Genomic DNA, 21,145 nt, shown 5'->3' on the forward strand with positions numbered 1-21,145 from the left:
ATTCTTCATCTCTCATTTCAATATTCTGGTTTTGGCTGGTAACCATTGCTAGGGAGCTAGTGTTCCCTTTTAGGGGTGTTCTTTCACTCTGATTCTTCATATTTCTGGAGTTCTTTCACTGATTCCTTCTCATCTGGTGCAGCTGTTGCTTCTCATCTTTGGATTTTCTTTTGTTTACATAATGACATCCCCAATTTAGTCTCTGAGCCAGTAGGTGGTACTTATGGGTGAGAATGAACCACACCTTGTATCATTGTGTCAGTAAATGCTGTAAAGTGTTGTGCAAATTGACCTCCCTGTCAGAAGGTGGTGCCTGCCAGAAGGAACAAGCTGCAATGTTGTTTTTGGGTCCTGTGACCAGCTCTAGTTCCTCATGAGAAGCACTAGAATGCCCCAGGTGGTGGGCGGGGCCCTGGAACTTCCAGGTGACTCCTTTTCTCCACCACAGCAGAGGTAGGTGGGGGAGTGAGGCTGGTCAGGGCTGGCTTGGGTGAGCCTGCCTTCAAGCTCCACAAATGCTGGGAAAAGATCTGCTTCAGCAGGGGTCAAAGGTCCACTCCCCACCTCTGGGCAAAGCTGCCAGGGAAGGACTGAAGTGGCCCCACTCAACCAGAAAGTCTGTATGCAGAGGCAGGGCTGTCTGAGATCCACAGCCCAGCAGTCTGGACCAGGCCTTTCTCCTTTCCACCCTCCCCTGTTCTGCAGTTTCCCCCAGGCTTCTGCCAGCAGAAAGGACCTCAAGCCTGTTGAGCTCCCCTTCAACTGTGATGCCGGCCGGGAGGTTCCCTGCCCAGGATCCTGGCCTGAGCTCGGAGCGCAGCCCTCCCGTGGGAGGAGGGCTGTCCCATGAGCACACCACAGGTAGGACCCACACTGTACTCTCTCCCCTGATCTTCCCCTGCAGGCATCCACACCTCCCAAAACTAATTCACAAATCACCTCTGTGCCCCCAGGCAATGTGATAAAGACCTGGGGCTACAGGATCAGGCCTGCGGGCCTGCGGGCCTGTCCCCAGGGCCCCGGTGATCAATCCCTGACCATGCCAGCATGCTGGTCCTGAGTCACCCACAGGGTGCCCAAACTTGTTTGATGTCCCTTCACCTTGGAGTGTGTCCTACTCTGATGAGGCTGCTGGGCAAGCAGCACCAGGAAGGCCAGCAGGCAGGGAGGTCACAGTCCAAGCACCTCTCAGGCCAGTGCAGAACCCCAAAAGGAAAGACCTGAGCCCCACTCTGTGTGGAAGCTTCCATACGGTGGCTCAACTGTCTCTCTCCATAGCCGCAGGTGGGGGAGTGAAAGGGGAGAAAAAGAGTCTGGGTAGAGGGAAGTCTACACTCTGGTCTTCTCCAACTGTCTCTCCAAGAGGCAGTCTGCCAAGAATGCCAGACTTTGGAGCCATGCAGATCACCTGGGACCCACTGGACCCCTGTGGCTCCTGCAGTCTGGGCTGGAGTTGGGAAATGTCTATTTCTCTACAAGCAAGAGAAAACCTGAGGAGTTTAAGCCCCCTGGAGAGGACAAAGGCCCACAGTGGGTAGAAAAGCAATATGGTGCCTGCCATTCAGGCTCAGGTCTGGGGGGCAGGAGGCGCCCTGCTGGGGCTGGGAGCCTGGTGCCCTGTCCAGAAGAAGCTCCCAGCTTGCTGGCAGCAGCAGTCTCTGTGCTCCCGTGGGCAGAAGGTCTCTCCAGCAGCTCAGGAGCCCACCAACTGTCTGAGATGCCAGGGATGCAGTAACCACTCTACCTACCCTTCCTACCCTTCTCACTGGTCTCCAAGCCTCTCCAGGGGTGATTTCCACCAGTACCTTTCTCCTTCCAGTTCTGCTCCACAGTCTCTTCCCATAGATTCTCCTGAAGGTTCTGGCACCATTCCTTCAGACCTTCATGCGATCTATGTTTGTCTTTCTGTTTGTTTGTTTGTTTTTTTTTCTTTCATCTAAAACGTCTCCTTACTGAGACACACTGGCTGGTGGTGTCTCTGGTCTACCATCTTGGAGCTTGCCCTGGGAGTTTGTGTTTCATAAGTACGCAGTTTCAGCTTGAGTTGATGGATGCACAACAATGGGACTATACCTAACACCACTGAACTACAACTTAAAAATGGTTAAAATGGCAAATTCTGTGTTAAGTATATTTTACCACAATTTTTAATTCATGTTTAATGGGTATAGAATTTCAGTTTTGCAAGATGAAAAGACATGTGGAGATAGGTTGCACAACAATGTCAATGTAGTTAACATTTCTGAACTGTACACTTAAAAATGGTTAAGATACCCCTATGTTGCAGGGTTAATATACAAAAAAGTCAACTGCTTTCAAATATACCAGCAATAAGTGAAATTTGAAATTAAAAACACATTGCTGTCTACATTATCACCAAAAAATGAAGTATTTAGGTATAAGTCTAACAGAAAATGTAGGAAATCTATATGAAGAAAACTACAAAACTCTGAGGAAATATATCAAAAAATAACAAAATAAATGGAGAGATATTCCATGCTTATGGATAGAAAATGTCAATATTGTCAAGATGTCAGTTTTTCCCAGCTTGATCTATAAATTCAACGCAATTTCAATTAAATTTCCAACAAGCTATTTTGTTGATATTAACAAACAGATTCTACAGTTTACATGAAGAAGCAAAAGATCCAGAATAGCCAACATCATATTGATGGAGAAGAAAAAAGTTGGAGAACTGACACTATCTGACTTCAAGACTTACTATAAACATACAATACTCAAGACAGTATGGTATTGGTGAAAGAACAGAAAAATAGATCAATGGGACAGAAAACAGCCCAGAATGAGACCCACATAAATACAGTCAACTGATGTTTGACAAAGGAGCAAAGACAATGGAGCAAATATACTTTATTCAACAAATGGTGCTAAAACAACTGAACATCCACATTTAAAAAAAAATTTATTTAAATGTGTACACACACTTTACACCCTTCACAAAAATGAGCTCCAAATGGATCACAGACCTAAATATAAAATGCAAAACTATAAATAACTCCTAAAAGATGACACAGGAAAAAACCTAGATGACCTTAGATATAACAATGACTTATTAGATACACCAAAGGCACAATCCATGAAAGAAAGAATTGAGAAGCTAAACTTTAGTAAAATTAAAAACTTCTGCTCTACAAAAAACAATGTCAAGAGAATGAGAAAACAAGCCACAAACTGAGAGAAAATATTTGAAAAAGGCATATCAGATAAAGGACTGTTATCCAAAACATACAAAGAACTCTTAAAAGTCAACAATAGTGAACAAATCAATTTTGAAATGGGCAAAAGACTTGAACAGACATCACACCAAAGAAGATATACAGAGGACAAGTAAGCATGTGAAAAGATGTTCAACATCCTATGTCATTAAGGCAATACAAATTAAAATGAGATACCACTACACACTTACCACAATGGACAAAATCCAAAACACTGACATATCAAATGCTACTGAGAATGTGAAACAACAGGGACTCATTCAATGTGGTGGAAATGCAACAAGGTACAGCCAGTTTTGAAGACAGTTTGGTTTTACTCATAAAACTAAACATACTCTTAACCATGTTATCTAGCAATGACACTCCTTAGGATTTACACAAAAGAGTTGAAAACTCATGTCAACACAAAATCCAGCACATGGATGTTTATAGCAGCTTTACTCACAATTGCCAAAACTTAGAAGCAACCAATGTTCGTCAGCAGATAAACTGATAAACTGTGGTAGTTTGCAGTCCACCAGCAGTGTCTGAGTGTTCCTATCTCTCCGCATCCACGCCAACATTTGTTGTTTTGCAACTTTTTGATAAAAGCCATTCTCACAGGAGTTAAGTGATACCTCATTGTGGTTTTGATTTGCATTTTCCTGATGATTAGTGATGTTGAGCATTTTTTGATGTTTTTGGCCATTGGTCTATATTATTTTGAAAAGTCTCTGTTCATGTCCTTTGCCCACTTTTTAATGGGGTTGTTTGATTTTTTTCTTCTGATTTTCCTGAGTTGTATAGAGATTCCAGTTATTAGCCCCTCATTAGGTGTGTAGTATGCAAATATTTTCTCCCATTCTGTAGGTTGTCTATTCACTCTAGTGATAGTATCTTTGGCTGTACAGAAGTGTTTTAATTTGATCAGGTCCCATTTATTTATTTTTATTGATGTTGTGATTGCTTTGGGGGTCTTCTTCAACCTCTATGGAAAGTAGTATGGAGATACCTCAAAGAATTAAAAGTAGAACTAGCATTTGATCCAGCAATCTCACTTCTGCGTATCTACCCAGAGAAAAACAAGACATTCTATAAAAAAGACATCTGCAATGGAATATTTATAGCAGCACCATTCACGATTGCAAAGATGTGGAAACAACCTGAATGCCCATCAATACATGAGTGGATTAACAAAATGTGGTATATGTATACAATGGAGTAATACTCAGCCATAAAAAAAAAAGATGAACTAACTATTGTATTATCCTGGATAGAGCTGGAGCCCATTTTTCTAAGTATCACAATAATAGAAAAATAAACACTACATATACTCACCATTAAATTGGTACTAACTGATCAACACTAATGTGCACATATGGCAAGTAACATTCATACGGTGTCTGGCACGTGGGAGCGGGGAGCAGGGGATGCGTAAATCCATACCGAACAGATATGGTGTGTGCTGTCTGGGGGAGGGGCATGCCTGTTGGGTGGTACAAAGGCAATTTACATAACCAAAGTGTTTGCAACCCCGTAATACTATGAAATAAAAAATTAAAAAATAAAAATAAAAATGCAGATTAATAGGGGAAAAAAACTGTGATAGATCTAGAGATTATAATATTATTCAGCACTAAAGATAAAGCGACCGTCATGCCATGAAAAGACATAGGGGAACCTAAAATATATATTACTAAGGGGAAGAAGCCAATCTGAAAAGGCTATATACTATATGGTTTCAACTATATAACATTCTGGAAAAAGCAAAACCATGAAGACAGTAAAAAGATTAGTGGTTGCCAGGGGTTAGTGAAAAAGGAGGTACGAATAGGCAGAGCACAGAGGATATTTAGGGCAAGGAAAATATTCTGTACACTACCACAATGGCAGATACATGTCACTACACATTTATCAAAACCATATAGAATGTACAACACCAAGAGTGCACCCTAATGTAAACTATGGGCACTGAGTGGTAATGATGGGCCAGTGCAGGCTCATCAATTGTAACAACTGTACCACTCTGGTGCCAGATGTTGATAGTGGGGGAGGGTGTGCATATGTGGGGACACGGATTTCATGGGAATTCTGTATTTTCAGCTCAATTGTGCTGTGAACCTAAAAATGCTCCAAAAAATAGTTTATTAATTTTTAAAAAAATGGTTAGTTGGTAAATTTTATTTTATGTGTATTTTACCACAATTTAAAATTAAAATCAAAAAACAAGGATTATTATTATTCATTAAAAATGCATGGGTAAAATATCAAAGTTCAAGATAGACCAATGGATTTTAATATGGCATATTAAGAAAAGTTCAGTTTGGTACCAATGTTATTAAAAGAAAAAATAAATTAATAAAATTATTATTTTTTAAAATAAAATAAAGTTCATTATGTTTTAGATTCTACATTGTAACTAACCTTTACTGTTTGTCAAGTTTTGGTGTCGTATCCAAATAATCCCTCAATCATCTAAAAAGAGTATTCCTCCCTTTTCCAACTACATAGGCTAGATTTTCTTCATATAATTCAAAGGAAACATACAGCAACAGATTACATGCACAAGCAGATATGAGAATCTATCTTCTATTAAAGCAGATAATAGATTTACAAAAATGTAAAACAATGCCACTCTTCTAAGTTTTGTATTTTGGAAAAGTTATTTTTATTTTTAAAAAGTGTTACTTAATGTTAACTTGTAACAGGGGCCAGGCACAGTGGCTCACACTTGTAATCCTAGAACTCTGGGAGACTGAGGCAGGAGGATCACTTGAGGTCAGGAGTTAGAGACCAGCCTGAGCAAGAGCCGGACCCCCTCTCTACTAAAAATAGAAAAATTAGCTAGGCATGGTGGTGTGCCCCTGTAGCCTCAGCTACTTGGAAGACTGAGGCGGGAAGATCCCTGGAGCCCTGGAGTTTGAAGTTGCTCTTTGCTAGGCTGATACTACCACACTCTAGATGTGGCGTCTAGACTCTGTCTCAAAGGAAAAAAAAAACATGTAACAGGTCTATTTTACTGTTATTTTTAAACGAATTAATACATTCTTAAATTTCTACATTAATATCTAATATGATAAACACTGACAGATATAAATGCACATAAAACTCTTTGAGAATTTAATTGTTAATGTGTAAAGGACTTCTAAATTCAAAAAGTTTGACAACCACTACATTAAAATATGATATGTGTTATATACTGAATATGTCCCCACAAAATTCACATGTTGAATCCCTAACCCTCAATGTGATAGTATTTGTGAGGTAATTGGGGTCAGATAAGGTCATGGGGTGGGGCCCTCATGATGGGATTAAAGCCCTTACTAGAAAAGACCTCGGAGAATTTGCTCCTGCTCTCTGTCCCTGCACACAAAGAAGAGGTCCTGTGACTACACAGGGAGAAGGCAGCAGTTTATAAACCAGGAAGAGAACCCTCATGTAATCGAACCATGACAACACCCTGATCTCCACCTTCCAGCCTCCAGAACTGTGAAAAATAAATTTCTGTTGTTTAAGCAATGCAGTCTCTGGTATTTTTTTATTGCAATGGGAGCTGACTAACATAGTACGCAATAGCAAAACGTCTGGAAACAATCCGAAAGCTGATTAATAAGAGGACAGCTAAATAAATTGTGGTTACCGCCAAACAATGGAACGCTATGGAGAGGGAGGAAAAAGACACTCCCTGTACTGACTCAGGATGGCGGGATTCAGAACAGCGTGTAAACAAAACAGGAAAACAAGAACATATCGAAATATTTTACTTGCATGTAAATCTCCCCCACTATATACTATATTTTACATTTTTGGGAACTCTTCCTCCTGTTCTTCCTTTCCTGCCACAATGACCTCTGTGGCACGGCAGACACTTCACCTTTCTGTGTTGCAACACAAATTATCACCTGCAGGCTAAGTTAGGAAGGAACAAATAGTATCTGGGGAGAGTCAGGTTATTTTGAGTTTTAATGGAGTTCAAGAAGTTTCTGAGATGGTTATGTGAGTGCGAGAGTAACAGGCTCTCGGTCGCCTTACCGGGTCTGGAGGCTGGCAGGCCACAGAGCCCGGCAAGCAGCATCATTAGGCCGAACATGATGTGGCTCCTGGGTTCCGCGGCGACTGAACCACTGAACGACCGAGCGGGCGGCCACCGGGCGGGCGAGAGGCGGGACGCGCAGCCCCGGGGGGGCAGTGGCGGGGTGGGGACCCGGCCGCACGGCTGTCGCTCCAACCGCCGGCCTGTGCCCTGGTCTCGGCCCCCACAAACTGCCAAAATTGTAACGCTTCCGCGCGCTCCTCGGTATCGCACACTTCCTGGGTGCTTTTAACAGCGAATTTGGGATACTTTCTGAATTAAAAACCACACGCACAAATATACATATATATTCATATTTACTAAGGCTGTTTCTAAAATTTGAAAAAGAAAAAAGTGAGCTAGCCAGACGTGTGAAAAGATTCCAAGAAAAGGAAAAGTGAGTCGATTTTCGTATTTGGGGAGAGGGCCTGTTACAATTTTTTTTCCACCTTCACTGCCCAGTGGACTTGGTAATCAGGTTGTGTCTTTTTCCTCCAATCTGGTTCTCCGTAGGCCCTTGGCTAAAATTCATGTGATGTCATTCTCTTACTCAGACACTTCTCGGTACAACGAATACTGGTTCGTTCATGCAGTGAGAGAAGACTCTTGTCCACAATGCAGTACCTATGTTCCAGTAGAAAGTTCTAGGCAATGTCTCAGCACTTTCTAATTTCTATTTAATTTTTTCTAAATTGGGACCCCAGGCTGACACTTATTTTCTCCTATTCCCAATGCTTTGGATGCTCCGACTCTAGTCTTTCCCAAACATTGCTTAATTCCTTTGTACTACAATGCCTGCTACCTCCCAGCCTCTCCATCCATATGCATTATATTTTAATTCCTTTCAAATCCCAAAGAATGAATTGATCTCTCATATTAATTAATAGAAAGGCAGACACATAAACTACTAAAAGGCCCTGTGGGAAAACAGAAAAGTTCACTTGGGGAATCAACACATTTGAAGTGATAGTTGAGATGTGATTTTATGGACGCATGCAATTTCAACAGAGCAGTCTAAGCCTAAAAAAGAATAGCACAAGCCAAAACAAAGCAACAAAAAAAATACATTTAGCTTGTTATCTCAATGGGGACAGCCAAGGTTAGGCTAACACTTTCTAGGCAGCAGTTAAGCCAATGCTGGTTTCACCTTGCCTAATTGCAATTAGAACAATTACAGTAAATGCTTGCACTTGTCAATTAATATGCTGAATCAATTTATAGTTCTTATCTTTCTTTGTTCTTTCTCTCTCCTCTGCCTTTCCTATTTATACCTTTAATAGGACAGACTTCATATTATTATTACTTGTATGGTTCTCTCCACAACAGATGATGTACTTCTAAAAGGCAGGAAACAAATCCCATTCAGAATTTATATATCACAGTACCTAATACAGTACCTGCAAAATGGTAGGGTTTTGGTAAATATTTATGAAATTTTTAAAAATCTGATTTGTGCTTAGAAAGCCTGCATTGTGCTTAACTCTATGGTTAGAGACCCAGGCTTGATAAAGGGAAATGCAGTAACCTGAACAAGGTCAGTTTGTGGCCATTATAGTCAAATAGGGATATCAAACTTACATATAATTTATCCTTGTTTATCATTCCTTTAGCAGGTAGAAAGGAAGTCCTTTAAAATTTTCAAATTTTGAAGTGGCATACACGACCAGGAAATTTTACAATTTTTAATAGCAATCGAGAATAAATCAAGGACCAATCTATGTAAAAAGCACATAAAATATGTAAATATATATATATATAAACAAAAGAAGTTCAGATTAAATAGTCTTTCAGAAAAACTTCTAACCAGTTAAAGATCCAAAGAATTATCTAATTCCAAGAAAAGTGTTAAGTGACATATTAATATATTACCAATCATAAAATTTCAGTGATATGCACTGCAATTTCAAAAATTGAGACTACATGAGCAAAAGGCACAAACATTTTAGTCTTATATGGACTCATTCAGAGATTTAAAGTGAAATGAAGAACACTTCCATTTGGGATGGCTCACAACTTTTAACCTGTACCCGATTGTTAAAATAATGTGCTATATTCAGAGAATTGAAATTTCTGCTTTCTTCAAAACTAATCTGTTTTCCTTTAGCAAAAGCCATCATGCACAATTTGGCAAAAGTCTGAAAAATTAATGAGATAATATCTGTAAAAGTTTGACATGATTTTATCTCAAATTATGACTTTTTAATTAATAAGATTATAAACAGTTGAGTAGGAAGTTACTAGGAGACACGAGAATTTCAAGTATTTTATTTATTGTAAATGTTGTATTTGTATATACACAAACCAAAAAAATGTTTTTCAACTAATGAAATTCAGTTAATAAACCTATTATTAAACTTCATTATGAAAGGTTATGAAAAACTTTTAAGTGCTTAAAATTTTACTGTCCATACCATTTCTTCCATAGTAAAAATTCATTATTTAACACAGCTGAGATAACTCAGATACCACAGTAACTTTTTTGTACTTATCTAAGAAAACCTTTTTCTTCTTTTTCTCCAGCCTAATTTCTATGAAAATATTAGTTTCAACAGAGACATGATCTAGCAAACCTTAGTAAATGTAAACATTCTAAATGATTTAATAGCAAGCTTTGAAAATTCAGATTTTAGACTTAAAGTGCTCATGAAATTCTCAAGTGGTTTTATAACAACTCAATTGATTGAGGATATTATAATTGTTCCTGTTTTATTATAGCCACGAATCAACAACGTATCTGATTAGATCTATTAAATACCTCGTACCTTAAAGCTTATAATTTATTTAAAATAATGCTATTGTAAAAGGATGTCATGCTTTAACATGATTCATAATAGAAATTCTAATATTAAATTAATTTCCCTAATAGTTAATATCTATAATTGAAAGATCATAAAAATGGAAGCTAATAACTGTACATGAATACACACACTCTTTTAATATATTTTGTACTTTCAAAATAATATGACATCTTAATTGTGGTTCTTGTGCATTCTTCTGAAGACAGAATATTTCCTTATGCATGTAGTGAATGACAGACAAGATTCCAGGGTATAATGATTATTAATCCGTGCAAGATGAAAAATATTAGATATTATTGGCAGCTAATTAGTCAATTTTCATAGGTATTAGATTATCACATGTTCAACCAGAAACTACATTAATGATAACTAAGGTCAAAAATTCAGAATAACATTTAACCACATAATGGCAAATCTTAACACCATTACAGTTAATTTGAGAATCACTGCAATAACATATTCAAAATAACATAATCCATGTTAAGTGCATTAACCTCACATATGATCAAAGAAGACTTATTCAATGATGGAAATGGAAATGTTGCTCTAAATTCCCTGGCTTGGCTGCATCGCCTTGTATTTCTCAACGCCCACACTCAGTTTCTGTTTTTCTGTATTAGTAAAGTTTGTTTTGTGGTATTTTGTTTTCATTCATAGTTGCAACAGGAAGAAAGGCTCTTCAAGAAAACATCAGAAAAAAAAGTATTAGCTCAGTTCCCTGAAGACATTTGCAAAAATAAGGTTAAAAAATCAAGTGAGGGAACTATATAAAGGAGGTGCAGGAGCAGGACGAGCAGGAATTAAATTTCCCTGAGATGATATTTTCGGCTGTGGTGGAGGTGGCCTGTGAGAGGGGAAAAGAGATAGTTAATAGTGTGTTCGGGCTGAATGAAATAATGCTGTATTCATTACAAGCTCAACATAACACCATCCCTCAAGATCCCTGACAATAGGTAAAGGTACCTTATATCCTGAGATTATCACTAATACACTATTCAATGGTTAAAGGGCTCCAATTAGAGTGTAAAAAGAAATAACTACTTTAAATTAATATTACTCCATAATCAACAATGTTATATGAAGTTTCTAGTTTACATGTTTTTAAAAAGAGTAACACATGAAATTATAAAGCCAAATTGTAAAAAGACAAACAAGGACACGAAGTAAATTAAGCACTTTCTTGTGCTGTTAGAATCTAAGGGCAGCAAGTTACTAAGTGTAAACCTAGTTCTATGTTTTACATACATACAGCTGAAATTCCAGCTCCCTCAACGTGATGTCCACTCTGAGAATTAATCCTGCTATTACTTCTATATTTGTCCATCTCAATCCTCAAACTTTAACCTGTGGACACCCTTCCTTAACTTCATGCAATCCTAGTGTACCTCTATTCCAGTAACACACTGGAACACTACCTGATGACTCTCTCTCAGAATTTATATATTTTTCTCTTGATCCTCAGTTAGATTTCAATGGGCTCTTATTGCATAATTAAGATTTTGTATTAAGACACTCCTCAGTGTTGCAATGTGACTGTAATTTGAAGGACTTCTGGGGGGTGGGAGGGGTCACATGCATTTTATGAGATGAGAAATGTAGTAATAAATTTTCTCCTTTCCTGCTGATTTTAAGCCCATCCACTGAGTTTTTAATTTCAGTTCTTGTGTTTTTCAGTCCTAAACTTTGCAGTGATTCTTTTTTTAAAGTTTCTAGTTCTGTGCTGAAATTCTCAATCTTGACTATTAATTCCATGACCTCATCATCAGTTATTTTAAAGTCCATATCTAATAACTATTAACTGGATACTCTCTGAGTCTGTTTCTACGTTCCTTTGCTTCTTGATTTTAGTCACATTTTCTTTTCTTGCACACTTGGCTTTTTTTGACTGTAAGCCAAACATAAAAAACTGTAGAAGTCAGTTGAGGATCTAGTTCACCCTTCCTCCTGGGTCCCAACACAAAGCCTGGGATATTTGCAGAGTATCTCCTCCTTGGAAAGACTCCAATTTTTGTCCCCTATGAGTTCGTTGAAAGTTCTCCTCGGCTTCCCAGCCTCTCAGTTGTCAGGATAGGTAAACATGTCTAGAACATAAAAGTGGCCCCCAAAGCTGGGAATATCTCTACATGTCCTTCCTCTCCTGAACCTAATCCTCACAATTCCTAACTTCCTTGGTCTCCTGTGCCTTCAAACACATATTTTCTTATATTGTCTAGCTTCTCTAGCTGTTCTCAATGGGAAGGCTGGTCCAACCCACCTGGTTTCCTAATACTGGTTATCTTAAAAGCCCTTGCATCTGAATCTTGTATTTACCAAAGGCTGCAGCAACAGCTGATTACATATGTCTTGAGCAGGCTTCTTTAAAATTTCATGTTGACACTGCACTAATATGGCAAAATTTATATAAAAGTTCTTAAAAAGCCTTTCTGCAAATCAGATTCTATCTAAACTGTTGGCAATAAATACTTTACCCTTAATTAAATTAAAATGTAAAGGGAAATTATTAGACATTAACTCTTGGGTTTTATTCTGGTCAAGTAATCTAAACAAATTCCCTTCAGACCTTGATGGGAAGTGCTGAGGCTGCTTGGCTGCATAGGTTGGCACTGGAAATCTATTTGCATATATAGGCTAAAAAGAAAGAAAGAATAAAAAGGTCATTACCACAATATAGTCATAAATATATTTTCTACATAGTTTATTTTCTATATGAAAGAGTTACTATATTATATTAATATACATAAAATCAAAGAACAGACTACAAGTGAGTATCCCTTATCGGAAATGCTTGGGACTAGGAGCGTTTCAGATTTTTTTTGACTTTGGAATATTTGCGTATACACAATGAGATATCTTGGGAATTGGACCTTAGTCCAAGTACAAAATTCATTTGTGTTTCATATATACCTTACACACATTGTATAATAATTTTGTGCATGAAAAAAATCTGTATAGATTGAACCATCAGAAAGCAAAGGTGTCACTATCTCAGCCACCTGTGTGGATGATCTGAGATTGTTCGGCATCATCATCATTCCTGACTCTGAATTTATATGCTACCACTAAGCAATCATTTTCTTACACTTATTCACACAAAAGTACTTCATAGTGCACTTAGACTGTGATCCATCACATGAGGTCAGGTGTGGAATTTTCCATTTGTGGCACCATGTCAGTACACAGAAAGTTTTGAATTTGGAGCATTTTGGACTTTCAGATTAGGGATGCTCAACCTGTGTTTACTTATAATGCTGACACTTAAATATTTTGCTTATTCAACATATCTTTACCACAGAATATGGAATACTTAATTCTTTTAAGGTTATATTTTTAAAATTTGGTTCAAATCAATTTGCATTAGTTAAAAGGTAACACATTTCCCCTGTGTGTGTGTACACATACATTCATTCATTCATTCATTCATTCATTTATAGAGACAGAGTCTTGCTCTGTCGCCCAGGCTGCAGTGCACTGCAGCCTCAAACTCCTGGGCTCAAGCGATCCTCCCACCTCAGCCTCCCAAAGTACTGGGATTACAAGTGAGAGCCATCGTGCCTAGCCATTATATTTTAAATAAAATCTTCCAAAATTTATTGTCCAACATATACAGTACCTAACTAGTACTGTAACTATCATTGATCTATAATCCTTGATTTTGGAAGTCATGATATTCTTCCTTGATGAGGTAGTTTGAAATGAAGTTTTACAACAAAGTAAGAGTGTATAATTCAGCCCCAAATAAGAAAGTAAAAGTAAAAATATGTTTCACATATACATTACATTAGAAAAAGTTAAGGAAAATCAGATGGAATTACTAAATCACTGATGAAGTGATCTTGACCAAGATGTTCTCTACTATCTACTGTTAATTCCTAAAGCGCTATGAGTGGCAGAAAACGCACAGTATTGAAGACCTTGAGCTCTCTCTGGGTACTGCCATGAAACAGGTGGTCTATGACCTGCTATTTTTAACCTACAGAATGATTTGCATGTACCATGAACATGGAAAAGAGATGCAAAAACTGTCTCCATCCCTTTCCAATAAGCCATAGGAACAGCACTTTAAAGGTATAGTTAAATTCCACTTTTGTAATGATATGGTAAGGTGGTGGTATATTAATTAGCTTGATTGAATCTTATAATTTATGCATAGATCAAAACATCACATTGTACCCTAAAAATATACATAATTTGTCAATTTAAAAACGAATAAAAACAAACTAAAATTATAATTGTTTACATAAATGAAAACATCACCTTGTACCCCGTAAATGTATACGGAGTACAATCATTTGTCTATTAGGAATAATATTAAGATAATTTTTTTAATTCTAGTTTTTAGAATTTATCTGACATATACTTTTACATGTATGCAAAGACCTATGTACAAGGATGCTTGATGCCACTGCTTTTGGGTGGGAAGAAGATTGGAAACAACCTGTTTTTAAATTTGTGGTAGATCCATAAGATGGAACAGCATGCAGCTATTAAAAAAGAATGAGGTGCATGCTCATTCTTTGCAAAGAGTAGACCAAATGTCCAAAGAAAACTTTCTAGTATAGAGCATCTAAAATGCTGGTTAAAATATTAAAAAGTTACTTTTAAATGGTTGGTTGAGTTGGTGGGAAGTAAGAAACATCTTAAAGGCCAAAAACAAGAAAAATATATAGAAGAGTCCAGACTATGAAGCAGCATTTGTCCATCCTGTGAACATTGTCCCATCTTTGGTAGGCTATAGTATGTGTTTTCAGGTAACACCCAGACATAAGGAGGCAAAACATGGGGCCTGAGCTAGATGGAATGCTGAACAGAAGGCCCTATAGAAAGCCTAGGTATCTGAAGGGTGATATCCCCACTGGGTTAGCTAGAAAAACAAACATCTGCCCCCAGAAAGGCCAGTGGAGACACTGCCTAGATAGGCCTTGGTAGTAGTAGAAGAGGAATAAAATAGTCTCCATGGAGAAATTATAACCACACACCCATCCTCAAAAGGATTTTCAGACCAGAGTTCATAACATCTGTGTGGCCTAAAAAAACACCATCAAAAATTTTAAAGAAATCAAAGATTGACCACGCCACCAGGCCATCTGGCCAAGGAAAATACATATTCCCTATAGGAACCCACTACAGGGCAGGGCTCAGATAATTTCTACATATAAAATTCCAAAGAAAGTGAGTTTACAGTCAATAAAACAAAGCACACTAAAAGACAAGTGACCATAACAGAATCAGCAGAAATAACAAACCTGAGAACCTGCCAAGATCATACATATAAAATTATCAGATAAAGCAAATAAAGTAGGTGTTTTTTATATGTGCAAAGAAATAAAAGCATTAAGATATGTAATAAAACTATAAGAAACAATCACAAATAACCAGGTAGATTTGAAATTGAACCAACTACAAAAATGAAATATACTATAAAACTAGTAAAATAAGATATTCAACAAATCAGCTAAATAGCAGATTGAGCACAGTTTAGGAGAGACTTAGTGAATGGAAGATAGATCCAATATAATCAGAATGGAACACACAAACAAAAAGATTGGAAATATCAAAGAGAGATTAAGAAACATGGAGAATAGTGAAAAATCTAACATGCAGGGCTTCACGAAGGAGTAAATAAGATAATGGAACAGAAGCAATATTTAAAGAACTAATTGCTAAGAATTTTCCCAAATTGTTGAAAAACAAATTCTCAGATTTGGGAAGTCTACTTATCTGCAATGGAATTTTTTAAGTCTATATGTAGACCAATTATTGTAAAGATACAGTAGAAAAACCCAAATGAAAAAGACATTACTAGAGCAGCAATCAGGATAACAGATAACTTCTAAATTGCAACAGAGGATGCTAAAATGCACTTTCTTTAAAGTTCTGAGGAAAAAAAAATCTGTCAGCGAAAAATATTTCAAGCAGACAAAAACCAAGAGAATTTACTGCCAAATGTCTTCACTGAAGGAACTTTTGAAGATGTCCTTTTGCTTTTTGCTATTCTCAGAAATGGTAATAGTGGATAAAACATGTCCTTTTGAAGTAGATATGCCAGAAGGATAAGCTGAGATTCTATAAGGAATGGAAAGCAAAGAAAACGAGGCACAGCTAAAGCTCACGGAGCATTTCATATTTGCCAGACACACTTCTAAGTGCTCTACATGTACTAATCCCTCTAATTTTCACAAAAATCATTTGGGATTAGTACTATTGTTATCTTCATTCTAGAAATAAGGAAGTATGTACAGACAGCTTAAGAAACTTGCCTAAAGTTACAGCTAATAAAGTAACAAAGGATTCAAACCAGGTACTTTGGCTCACAGTTCATGCTCTTAACAATTAAGGTGCATGGCCTTACAAATATAAACAAACATTTCATGATTCAATGAAAATATCTATATTATAGAATTTTAAAGAAAATTAATAGTAGACAGTAACAGTAAATAATCAGTAGGAGGTGATCAGAATTAAAGCATAAAGGTCCTTATGTTGTTTAGAAAAAGAGTAAATGTATTAATTTTAGCCATTACATTAAATAGGCATGTTAAAAATTTTGGAATAATCTCTAAAAAAATTTTATCTATGTATCTAATTTATCTAACAATGCATCTAAACACTAGCATAGGAGAAAAATGAAATGTGGTAAGAGAGGAACTAAATCAACCCAAAAGAATACAAGAGGAATTTGGTGTGGAGAAGGAATAGAAAAAACAGGAAAATAATGAAATCACAACATAATACAGTAGAAAAACTATATTAATAATTATAATTAGTGTAAATGAATTAAAGTCTCCAATTAAAAAACAAAGATTTTTTAAAAATTAAAAATTCAGGATTTTCTATTTATAAAGGCCAACATCTAAAAACAGGTATCAGGGACTACTTTAAGGACTTCTAATCATCAACGTGAAAGATGAGAACTGGAAGATTATGGGGAAATTTTTAAATATGTTTTAATTGAAACTAAAAGCTTTTCCCCTAAGATTAGGAATAAGGCAAGAATGCCTGCTTTTCCCAATGCTATGCAACATACTACTGGAAGATCTAGTCAGAGCAATTAAACAAGAAATAGAAGGTACCCAAATTGGAAAGGAAGAAGTAAGCGTCTCTATTTACCGATGATGATATAGATGATGATGATGATGATATGTGTGTGTGTGTGTGTGTGTATGGCGGGGAAGAGAGAGATACAAAGAGAGAATTCCAAAGAATATACAAGTAAATTACTAGAGCTAATAAATGAATTTAGCAGAGTTGCATGGTATAAGATGAACAGGTGAAAAACAGTTGTGTTTCTATACGCCAGCAATGAACAATCCAAAAGGAAAATTAAGAAAGCAATTCCATTTGCAGTAACATCCAAATGAATAAAATATCTAGAAATAAATTTAACCAATGAGGAAAGACTTAATACACTGAAAATTATAAAACATTGCCAAAATAAATTAGACCTAAATAAATGTAAAGATTGCTAGCATTCATGAATTCAAAGATTTAATACTGTCCAGACGTCAATACAGCAGATTAAACAGAATCTTTATTAAAATTCCAACAGCCTTTTCTTTTTGTAGAAACTCCAAAGTAGAGCCTCAAATTCATATTGTATTGTAAGAGGTCTGAAATAATCAAAACAATCTTGAAAAAGAAGAACAAAGTTGGACAACTCTCACTCTGCAATTTCAAAAATTACTAAAATGCTGCAGTAATCAAAATGTATAATACTGACATAAAGATCAATAGGATAGAACTGAGAGTCTGAAAATAAACCTGTACATCTACGGCTACTGATTTTCGACAAGGTTGTCAAGTCCATTCAATGCAGACAGAACAGTCTCTTCAATAAATTATATTAGGACAAATGTATTTCCACATAGAAAAGAACAAAGTTGGGTGCTATCTCATAGCATATACAAAAATTAGGTCAAAAGGGATCAAAGAACTAAATATAAGAACTAAAAATATAACCTTACAGGAAACATGGGATTAATTCTTCATGACATTGGATTTGTCCATGGAGTCTTAGATATGACACCAAAAGCACAAATAACAAAAGAAAAAATGGTAAACTAGACTTCATCAAAATTAACAACTTTTGTCTACCAGAGAATATTATCGAGAAAATGAAAGGACAACCTACAGAATGAAGAAAAATATGTACAAATCTTATATCTGATAAGGGATTAATATCCAGAATATATATAGAAATCCTACACCTCAACATTAAAAAGACAAATACCCAATTTAAAAAATGGGCAAAGGACTTAAGTAGACATTTCTCTAGAAAAGGTAAACAAATAGCCAATAAGCACACAAAAAGATGCTTAACATCATTAGTTACTAGGGAAATGCACATCAAAACCACAATGAGGTAATAACATTCACTAAGAAGTCTATAATAAAATTTTAAAAAACAAACGTGTTGGTGAAAATGTAAAGAAATTGGAACCCTCATGCATTGCTAGTAGGAATGTAATATGGTGCAGCCACTGTGAAAGACAATTTGTCAGTTCCTCAAAAAGTTAAGCATAAAGTTATTATGACACACAAATTCCATTCTTATGTATATGCCCAAAAGAATTGAAAACAGGTACTCAAACAAATACACGAACAGACATATTCATGGCAGCATAATTCACAATAGCAAAGAGATGGAAATAACTCAAGTGTCCACCAACAAATGAACAGATAAACAAAATGTGGTCTATACATGCAATGGTGCTATGGTCTGAATGTTGGTGGCCTCCCAAAATTCAGATGTTGAAATCTAAGCCCCAACACAATCATATTAACAAGTGGGGCATTTAGGAACTTATTAGGTCATCCAAGGACTCTGCCCTCATAAATAGGATTAGTGTCCTTCAGAAGAGGCTTGAGAGAGCTTGTTTGCCCCTTCTGCCATATTAGGACACCACTGGAAGGTGCCATTGTTGATGCAGGGAGTGAGCCCTTACTGGACACCAAATCTGCCAGTGCCTTCATCTCATACTTCCCAGCCCCTAGAACTGTGAGTAAAAAATTTCTGTGGTTCATAAATGACCCAATCTAAGGTATTTTGTTATAATGCTTTAACAGACTAAAACAAATGGAATACTAGTCAGCCATAAAAACTAATAAAGTTCTTATACGTACTGAAACATTGATAAACCTTGAAGAAATCATGCTAACTAAAAATAGGCACAAAAGGATAATATGGTATGATTCCACTTATATGACATAATTAGAATAAACAAATTCATAGAGACAGAAAGTAGAGTGGTAGTCATCAGGGCCTAGAGGTAGGGGAAATGGGAAGTTATTGCTTTATGGGTATAAAGTTTCTGTTTGGAGTAATGAAAAAGTATTAGAAACAAGTACTGGTGTAGGACAATATTGTGACTATAATTAATGAATTCTTAAAAATGTTTAAAATATCAGAGAGGCCATGTTATCACAGGCCCCTGGCACATATCCTGAGTAGAAAGTGGCAAATTTCTATAATTCAGAGATTTAACCTCAAAGAGGTTAAATAAAAAACCTCAGAGAGGACATATTCCCAGAAATGATTTGAGAGGCCTCCAGAATCTCTAGCCAGGCTGACTTGGAGAAACAAGACTGCAAAGTCTGGGAGAGGTACCTCATTCTTCAAATGCCAAAATTCCAACAATAAATGACAAACTATAAAAGAAACAGGGAAACATGGCACATTTAAAGAAACAAATTAATCTGCTGAAACTGACCCTAAAGAAACATAAATATATGAAAAGCCAAAGAATTAAAAATTACCATCATAAGGATGCTGAAAGAATTAAAAGAGAATATACAGAGACAACTAAAAAATATGAGGAAAATTATGTATGAACAAAATGAGAATACCAACAAAGGGGTGCAAACTATGAAGAACCAAACAGCAATTGCAGAGTTTAAAAATGTAATACTAAATTGTGGAATCAGCTTAAGGGTTTATCAAGGGATGAATGGATAAAAATGATGTGGTGTATGTACACAAAGGAATATTATTTAGCCATGAAAAAGAAGGAAATTTTGTCATTTGCAGAAACATGGATAGATCTGGAGGACATTATTTTAAGTGAAATAAACCAGGCACAGAAAGACAAATATTTCATTTTCACACTCATATATGGGACCTAAAAAAAATTGATCTCAAGGAAGTAGGGAATAGAATGGTGGCTACTAGAGATCGGTAAGCGTTGTGAGAAGGGGTAATTCTGTTTAATAGAAGGAAGAAGTTCTGATGTTCACTGGCACAATGGGGCAATCATAGTTGACAATAGTTTATTATATTTCAGAATAGCTAGAAGTTTTCAAATGCTCTCAACATAAAGCAATGATGAATGTTTTAGGTTGAATCTTGTCCCAGTTCCCTGATTTGATTATTGTATGTTGTGTGTTTGTATCAAGATGTAACATGTAATCCATGAATATGTACAATTATTATGTATCAATAAAAAATTTTTTTAAAAAATGTAATACTGATTGAAAAATTCACTAGACTAGAGGGATTCAACAACAGACTTGATCAAGCAGAAAAAGTATCAGTGGACTCAGAGGATATTAAAAATTATAGAGAAAGAGAAGTAAAAAAAAGGAAAAAATAAATAGCAACACAAAACCACATAAAAATATAAAACTCAATGATAAAGGTAAGTGTATAGACAAATAGAGACTCCTGTAGTATTTTAATGTAGGTGTGTAAATCACTTTAAATCTTGTTATAATTTTAAAATCATAGCATAAAAAGTAATTATGAATCCATGTTAATGATACACAATATAAAAAGGTAACTTTGTGTCATCAATTACATAAAGTGAAAGGTAAAGAGATATAAAGAAGGAGACTTTATATTTGCAATGGAAGTTGTTTTTAGTTTCAAATAGATTGTTATAACTAAGATGTTTTATGTAATTGCAAAGGTAACCATAAAAAAGGAATCAAGTGAATGAGAATCAAAACATGTCACTACAAAAAATTCAAGGAAAAATGAAAGAAGGCAGCAAGGGAGAAAAGGAGGATCAAAAAAGTCATAAGACATAAAGAAGCAATTAACAAAATGGCAATAACAAGTCCTTCCC

General features: G+C 36.2%; 2 protein-coding genes across 2 annotated transcripts in view; both read right to left on the reverse strand.

Moving 5' to 3' along the window:
• ADAM32 (ADAM metallopeptidase domain 32) overlaps window positions 1-7,293 on the reverse strand; it is a 123,717-nt gene extending 116,424 nt beyond the window's left edge. Inside the window, exon 1 of the mRNA XM_045535375.1 lies at window positions 7,248-7,293. Coding sequence (XP_045391331.1) covers window positions 7,248-7,293 — 46 coding nt within the window. The remainder of the gene's footprint in view (window positions 1-7,247) is intronic.
• A 2,242-nt stretch (window positions 7,294-9,535) lies between these two features.
• The window catches only part of ADAM9 (ADAM metallopeptidase domain 9), a 112,912-nt gene continuing 101,302 nt past the window's right edge, over window positions 9,536-21,145 (reverse strand). The window contains exons 21-22 of the mRNA XM_045535839.1: window positions 12,646-12,713; window positions 9,536-10,929 (exon numbers count right to left, since the gene is read on the reverse strand). Coding sequence (XP_045391795.1) covers window positions 10,836-10,929; window positions 12,646-12,713 — 162 coding nt within the window. The 3' untranslated portion in view covers window positions 9,536-10,835. The remainder of the gene's footprint in view (window positions 10,930-12,645; window positions 12,714-21,145) is intronic.

Source organism: Lemur catta, chromosome 22 (genome assembly GCF_020740605.2).
Source record: "Lemur catta isolate mLemCat1 chromosome 22, mLemCat1.pri, whole genome shotgun sequence".
NCBI classification, from domain to species: domain Eukaryota; kingdom Metazoa; phylum Chordata; class Mammalia; order Primates; family Lemuridae; genus Lemur; species Lemur catta.